The sequence below is a fragment of the Myxine glutinosa genome, chromosome 4 (genome assembly GCF_964187855.1).
Source record: "Myxine glutinosa chromosome 4, kmMyxGlut1.1, whole genome shotgun sequence".
Taxonomy (NCBI): domain Eukaryota; kingdom Metazoa; phylum Chordata; class Myxini; order Myxiniformes; family Myxinidae; genus Myxine; species Myxine glutinosa.
Genome location: NC_136264.1, coordinates 11,411,564 through 11,419,916, shown reverse-complemented (window position 1 = coordinate 11,419,916; position 8,353 = coordinate 11,411,564). Strand labels below are relative to the sequence as shown.

The 8,353-nt window shown below is 48.2% G+C and overlaps 1 protein-coding gene across 1 annotated transcript in view; it reads left to right on the top strand.

The window, feature by feature from the left end:
* The first annotated feature begins 220 nt into the window (after positions 1 to 220).
* LOC137424426 (uncharacterized) overlaps positions 221 to 8,353 on the top strand; it is a 108,204-nt gene continuing 100,071 nt past the window's right edge. Inside the window, exons 1-2 of the mRNA XM_078775453.1 lie at positions 221 to 1,271; positions 1,364 to 1,407. Coding sequence (XP_078631579.1) covers positions 1,218 to 1,271; positions 1,364 to 1,407 — 98 coding nt within the window. The 5' untranslated portion in view covers positions 221 to 1,217. The remainder of the gene's footprint in view (positions 1,272 to 1,363; positions 1,408 to 8,353) is intronic.

Sequence of the window (8,353 nt, the reverse complement as noted above, 5' to 3'; positions counted from 1 at the left end):
ACACACACACACACACACACACACACACACACACACACACACACACACACACCGGAGTGATCAACATACCGGAGTGATCAACATACTTGCAAAAAAAACAAACATTTTGCCAAGAACAAATGGACTCAAATGCAATATCCTCAGGCGAGGGTCACTACGCCTACAAATAACAACAACAACAACAACACCCTTCAACCAAGAACCGAAAGCACAACTTGCTGAGAAAGCGGGAACCTGAGGAACACGCGCGTCGTGTTACGGATCTGGAGGAAGAGGAAGAGGAAGGGAAAGAGGGAGACGACGAGTCCGCTTTTCAAGGGACTGTGGGAGCTGAGAGAGCGGGAATTTGAGGAACACGCGCGGCGTGTGACGATCGAAGCGGAAGAGGAAGAGTTCGCTACTCAAGGTCAAGGGACTGCGGGGGCTGAAACTTGAAAGAGCAGGAATCTGAGGAACATGCGCGTCGTGTGACGATACTGGTGGAAGAGGAAGAGTCCGCTTTTAAAGCGACTGTGAGAGCTGAGAGAACAGGAATCTGAGGAACACGCGCGTCGTGTAACGATTCTGGAGGCAGAGGAAGAGTCCGCTTTTCAAGCGACTGTGATTGTGAGACTGAGAACTGAGAGAGCAGGAATCTGAGGAACACGCGCGTCGTGTAACAATTCTGGAGGGAGAAGAAGAGTCCGCTTTCAAGCGACTGTGAGAGCTGAGAGAACAGGAATCTGAGGAACACGCGCGTCGTGTAACGATTGTGGAGGAAGAGGAAGAGTCCGATACTGAAGAAACTGCAGGAACTGAGCAGGAATCTGAGGAACACACGCGTCGTGTAACGTGGAGGAAGAGGAAGAGTCCGCCACTGAAGGAACTGAGCAGGAATCTGAGGAACACACGCGTCGTGTAACGATTCTGGAGAAGAGGAAGAGTCCGCTACTGAAGAAACTGCAGGAACTGAGCAGGAATCTGAGGAAAACGCGCGTCGTGTAACGATTCTGGAGGAAGAGGAGGAGTCCGCCATTAACGTGGTAACGAAACTTGCAAGTTCGAATGTAAATGTTGTGCGTTCTGCCGACGTCGCGTCATTTCTTTTGACGTATCCGTGTCGGAGGCTCGAAGTGACTTGATTTGAATCGACATTTTGTCTTTGAACAAGTAGAAGTAAGCGCGATATTTGCGTCTTGCTCACATCATATTCGACGTTGAGCTTCACGACTGCAGCGATGCGTGAAACTCGACCTTCCCCGACCCCAGGGATAGATCCACTGGATGGAAAGGTAAAGCAGTCAAAGCCAAAGTTTGGGTCAAATGTTTATGTTGAGGTGTGCACCTGGACCTGCATGAAAATGGGGTTTTTGTTTTATCGCAGGTAACGATCCTCGCTGTGACGTACGCCATTGGAAGCAGCGTCAGGTGGGTTTCTCCGCTCGCTTGAGTCTCAGTACTAATCGTGTTTTGTGTGATCACCTCTTCTATATCTCACCTTATGTACAACCTTGATTTGATGCATGTTTTGTCTGATCACCTCTTCTATATCTCACCTTATGTACAACCTTGATTTGATGCATGTTTTGTCTGATCACCTCTTCTATATCTCACCTTATGTACAACCTTATTTTGATGCATGTTTTGTCTGATCACCTCTTCTATATCTCACCTTATGTACAACCTTGATTTGATGCATGTTTTGTCTGATCACCTCTTCTATATCTCACCTTATGTACAACCTTGATTTGATGCATGTTTTGTCTGATCACCTCTTCTATATCTCACCTTATGTACAACCTTGATTTGATGCATGTTTTGTCTGATCACCTCTTCTATATCTCACCTTATGTACAACCTTGATTTGATGCATGTTTTGTCTGATCACCTCTTCTATATCTCACCTTATGTACAACCTTGATTTGATGCATGTTTTGTCTGATCACCTCTTCTATATCTCACCTTATGTACAACCTTGATTTGATGCATGTTTTGTCTGATCACCTCTTCTATATCTCACCTTATGTACAACCTTGATTTGATGCATGTTTTGTCTGATCACCTCTTCTATATCTCACCTTATGTACAACCTTGATTTGATGCATGTTTTGTCTGATCACCTCTTCTATATCTCACCTTATGTACAACCTTGATTTGATGCATGTTTTGTCTGATCACCTCTTCTATATCTCACCTCATGTACAACCTTGATTTGATGCATGTTTTGTCTGATCACCTCTTCTATATCTCACCTCATGTACAACCTTGATTTGATGCATGTTTTGTCTGATCACCTCTTCTATATCTCACCTTATGTACAACCTTGATTTGATGCATGTTTTGTCTGATCACCTCTTCTATATCTCACCTTGTGTACAACCTTGATTTGATGCATGTTTTGTCTGATCACCTCTTCTATATCTCACCTTGTGTACAACCTTGATTTGATGCATGTTTTGTCTGATCACCTCTTCTATATCTCACCTTATGCACAACCTTGATTTGATGCATGTTTTGTCTGATCACCTCTTCTATATCTCACCTTGTGTACAACCTTGATTTGATGCATGTTTTGTCTGATCACCTCTTCTATATCTCACCTTGTGTACAACCTTGATTTGATGCATGTTTTGTCTGATCACCTCTTCTATATCTCACCTTATGCACAACCTTGATTTGATGCATGTTTTGTCTGATCACCTCTTCTATATCTCACCTTGTGTACAACCTTGATTTGATGCATGTTTTGTCTGATCACCTCTTCTATATCTCACCTTGTGTACAACCTTGATTTGATGCATGTTTTGTCTGATCACCTCTTCTATATCTCACCTTGTGTACAACCTTGATTTGATGCATGTTTTGTCTGATCACCTCTTCTATATCTCACCTTATGCACAACATTGATTTGATGCATGTTTTGTCTGATCACCTCTTCTATATCTCACCTTATGTGCAACCTTGATTTGAAGCATGTTTTGTCTGATCAACTCTTCTATATCTCACCTTCCTTGTGTACAACCTTGATTTGATGCATGTTTTGTCTGATCACCTCTTGTATATCTCACCTTATGTACAACCTTGATTTGATGCGTGTTTTGTCTGATCACCTCTTGTATATCTCACCTTATGTACAACCTTGATTTGAAGCACGTTTTGTCAGATCACCTCTTCTATATCTCACCTGATGTACAACCTTGATTTGATGCATGTTTGCCTGATCACGTCTTCTATATCTCACCTTTTGTACAACCTTGATTTGATACATGTTTTTACCTCTTGTATATCTCACCTTGTGTACAACCTTGATTTGATGCATGTTTTGTCTGATCACCTCTTCTATATCTCACCTGATGTACAACCTTCTGTTGTTGTCATACCTCCTCCCGTCCATGGTACACGGAATCTTGTGGTGAGGCTATTTTTTTTCTTTTTTTTCCTTCTTTTTCCTCCCTATTCTCTATACTGAATCGAGGCTCGTGAAAGAGCTGACAACCGCGAGCGAAAGACAGTACAGTGGGACCGCGAGGGAAAGACAGCACAGGGGGACCACGAGGGAAAGGGAAAGACAGCACAGGGGGACCACGAGGGAAAGACAAAGACAGCACATGGGGACCGCGAGGGAAAGACAGTACAGGGGGACCACGAGGGAAAGACAAAGACAGCACATGGGGACCACGAGGGAAAGACAAAGACAACACAGGGGGACCACGAGGGAAAGACAAAGGCAGCACAGGGGGACCACGAGGGAAAGACAAAGACAGTACAAGGGGACCACGAGGGAAAGACAAAGACAGCACATGGGGACCACGAGGGAAAGACAAAGACAGCACATGGGGACCACGAGGGAAAGACAAAGACAGCACAGGGAGACCACGAGGGAAAGACAAAGACAGCACATGGGGACCACGAGGGAAAGACAAAGACAGCACATGGGGACCACGAGGGAAAGACAAAGACAGCACAGAGGGACCACGAGGGAAAGACAAAGACAGCACATGGGGACCACGAGGGAAAGACAAAGACAGCACAGGGGGACCACGAGGGAAAGACAAAGACAGCACATGGGGACCGCGAGGGAAAGACAGTACAGGGGGACCACGAGGGAAAGACAAAGACAGCACATGGGGACCGCGAGGGAAAGACAGTACAAGGGGACCACGAGGGAAAGACAAAGACAGCACATGGGGACCGCGAGGGAAAGACAGCACATGGGGACCACGAGGGAAAGACAGCACAGGGGGACCACGAGGGAAAGACAAAGACAGCACATGGGGACCGCGAGGGAAAGACAGTACAGGGGGACCACGAGGGAAAGACAAAGACAGCACATGGGGACCGCGAGGGAAAGACAGTACAAGGGGACCACGAGGGAAAGACAAAGACAGCACATGGGGACCGCGAGGGAAAGACAGCACATGGGGACCACGAGGGAAAGACAGCACAGGGGGACCACGAGGGAAAGACAAAGACAGCACATGGGGACCGCGAGGGAAAGACAAAGACAGCACATGGGGACCGCGAGGGAAAGACAAAGGCAGCACAGGGGGACCGCGAGGGAAAGACAGCACATGGGGACCGTGAGGGAAAGACAGTACAGGGGGACCATGAGGGAAAGACAAAGACAGCACATGGGGACCACGAGGGAAAGACAAAGACAGCACAGGGGGACCACGAGGGAAAGACAAAGGCAGCACAGGGGGACCACGAGGGAAAGACAAAGACAGCACAGGGGGACCACGAGGGAAAGACAAAGACAGTACATGGTGACCACGAGGGAAAGACAAAGACAGCACAGGGGGACCACGAGGGAAAGACAAAGACAGCACATGGGGACCACGAGGGAAAGACAAAGACAGCACAGCGGGACCACGAGGGAAAGACAAAGACAGCACATGGGGGCCGCGAGGGAAAGACAGTACATGGGGACCACGAGGGAAAGACAAAGACAGCACATGGGGACCGCGAGGGAAAGACAGCACATGGGGACCACGAGGGAAAGACAGCACAGGGCGACCACGAGGGAAAGACAGCACAGGGGGACCACGAGGGAAAGACAGCACATGGGGTCCACAAGGGAAAGACAAAGACAGCACATGGGGACCACGAGGGAAAGACAAAGACAGTACAGGGGGACCACGAGGGAAAGACAAAGACAGCACATGGGGACCACGAGGGAAAGACAAAGACAGTACAGGGGGACCACGAGGGAAAGACAAAGACAGCACATGGGGACCATGAGGGAAAGACAAAGACAGCACATGGGGACCACGAGGGAAAGACAAAGACAGCACATGGGGACCACGAGGGAAAGACAAAGACAGCACATGGGGACCGTGAGGGAAAGACAGCACATGGGGACCACGAGGGAAAGACAGCACAGGGGGACCACGAGGGAAAGACAGCACATGGGGACCACGAGGGAAAGACAAAAACAGTACAGGGGGACCACGAGGGAAAGACAAAGACAGCACATGGGGACCACAAGGGAAAGACAAAGACAGCACATGGGGACCACGAGGGAAAGACAAAGACAGTACAGGGGGACCACGAGGGAAAGACAAAGACAGCACATGGGGACAACGAGGGAAAGACAAAGACAGCACATGGGGACCACGAGGGAAAGACAAAGACAGTACAGGGGGACCACGAGGGAAAGACAAAGACAGTACAGGGGGACCACGACGGAAAGACAAAGACAGCACATGGGGACCACGAGGGAAAGACAAAGACAGTACAGGGGGACCACGAGGGAAAGACAAAGACAGCACATGGGGACCACGAGGGAAAGACAAAGACAGTACAGGGGGACCATGAGGGAAAGACAAAGACAGTACAGGGGGACCATGAGGGAAAGACATTTTTGTCAGACAGAAAGACAGAAAGACATTATTGCCCAGAAACAACTTGCTTTCGTCTCCTGGAAAGCAAATCCAACGGAAGGAAATCTCATTTCCTTTCACAAAGCTCGAAACAAGTGTGTGTCCACCCTCAGGAGAGCCAGGAAACAATATCTCTCCGTTCTCAGGACCGAACTCTCTTATCTGTCTCCCTCTTCCAAATCCTGGTGGCGTCTGGTCAAATCTGTTTCTGGTGTTTGTTCCCCCTCCATCCCCTCCCTCACCTCAAATGGCCACACGGCTGACTCCGCACGTGAAAAAGCTGAATGCCTCAACTCTGTGTTTGCCTCTAAATCTTGTGTCCCAAACCCATCCCTCTCTGTACCCACCATACCCAGTCGTACCCAGCTGCTCCTGGACTCTGTGTCCTTTCCTCCTGACAAGGTGGAAAAGTTTCTGTCAACACTCGACTCGGATTCTGCAACTGGACCTGACGGCATCAGCCCACGGGTCCTAAAATCATGTTCTTCCGCTCTTTCACTCCCTCTCTCTGTTCTCTTCACCCTCTCTTTTGCTCAAGGTCATCTTCCATCTGCTTGGAAATCTGCCAACATCACCGCTTTGCACAAAAAAGGTGCAAAAACAGATCCCAGCAACTACAGACCAATCAGCCTTCTCCCAATTATCAGCAAAGTCATGGAATCCATCATTGCTTCAGATATGAAATCTTTCCTCTTCTCCAATGGCTTGATCTCTGATCATCAATTTGGTTTCAGACCTGGACACTCTACTCTGGACATGCTGCTTCTGCTTTCTCAACAATGGATGGAGGTCCTCAATGCCAAACAGGAAATTAGAGCAGTCTCCCTTGACATATCACGTGCCTTCGATACGGTCTGGCACCCCGCTCTGCTCACCAAACTCTCCTCTTTTGGTATCCATGGAAATCTCCACGCATGGCTGGCGGACTTCCTCTCTAGTCGTAGCCAACGTGTGGCCCTGAATGGGTTTCTCTCATCTCCTCTTCCTGTTCAGGCTGGAGTTCCACAAGGCAGTGTTCTGTGCCCTGTGCTTTTTCTGGTCTTCATCAATGATCTCTCTGACTCTCTTGAAAATCCTCTATCTCTTTGCTGATGACTCTACTCTCTGTCGCTCCATTCTTCATCCCTCAGATCGGCAGTCTGCTGCCTCCTCACTCTCTGCAGACCTGGACAAAATCACAGACTGGGCAAACAAGTGGAACATGTCTTTCAATCCTGGCAAATCTCACACTCTTACGATGTCTCTCCGAAAAGACCGACTGGACAACCCTCCCATCCACTTTCTGAATAATCCTCTCCAAGAAGTTCTGTCACTCAAGCTTTTGGGTCTCACTATCTGCCATGATCTTTCCTGGGAAAACCACATTTCAAATCTGGCCTCCAAAGCCAGTCGCCGACTGGGCATCCTCCGTCGTGCGAAGTCCTTCCTTGGCACACCTGAGCTCCTCACCACATACAAGGCTTTCATCCGCAGCTCAATGGAATACTGCTCTCCCCTCTGGGCTGGTGCTCCTGCCTCACACCTAGCTCGTCTTCACGCTGTTGAAACCAAAGCATTCAGAATCATTGGAATCTCCCGCGATGAAGCTAACTCCAAGGGCCTCTCACTCACTCACCGCAGGCAGGTTGGTGGTCTTTCCATCTTCTACCGACTCCTCTCTGGCCTTGCCCCCCCAGCTCTCTCTGGGCTCTGTCCCGCAAATATTCCTACAGGTCGCACAAGATCTGCCTGCAACCCTCTTATGGTCAAACTGCCAAAATCAAAACTCTCTGCTCACCTTCACTCCTTCATTCCTCTTTTCTCCCACCTCTGGAACAAACTCCCTCACTCTCTTCAATCCCACTCCACCCTCCAGGTCTTTAAAACAGCTGTTCACCACCATCTCTTATCTTCCCCCATCCAAAACATTGATCTTTTCTACCCCCGCTAATTTCACCCCAATTCCACTTTTTTGAAATACCAACTTCTGTCCTGGAAGTCCTTGGTGTCCTTGTGTTTTATACTTCTCCCTCCACCCCTCCCCCCCCCCCCCTTCCCACGCCTCCTCCCCTCAAGCCCTCTCCCTTCCACACATCTCCCTGCTCTCAAATGTTGTGTTTGTGTGCTTCCCCTTCTCTCCCCATCTTGTTTTCCGCTCCCTCTTTTTATATATTTTGTTTGTCTGGTGGATTTGTTTGTGAAGTAAATGTTAGCTCTTTCACGAGCCTCGATTCAGTATACAAAAAAAAACAAAAAAAACACAAAAAAAACCTTGATTTGATGCATGTTTTGTCTGATCACCTCTTGTATATCTCACCTTGTGTTCAACCTTGATTTGATGCGTGTTTTGTCTGATCACCTCTTCTATATCTCACCTTGTGTACAACCTTGATTTGATGCGTGTGTTGTCTGATCACCTCTTCTATATCTCACCTTCCTTGTGTACAACCTTGATTTTGATGTGTGTTTTGTCTGATCACCTCTTCTATATCTCACCTTCCTTGTGTACAACC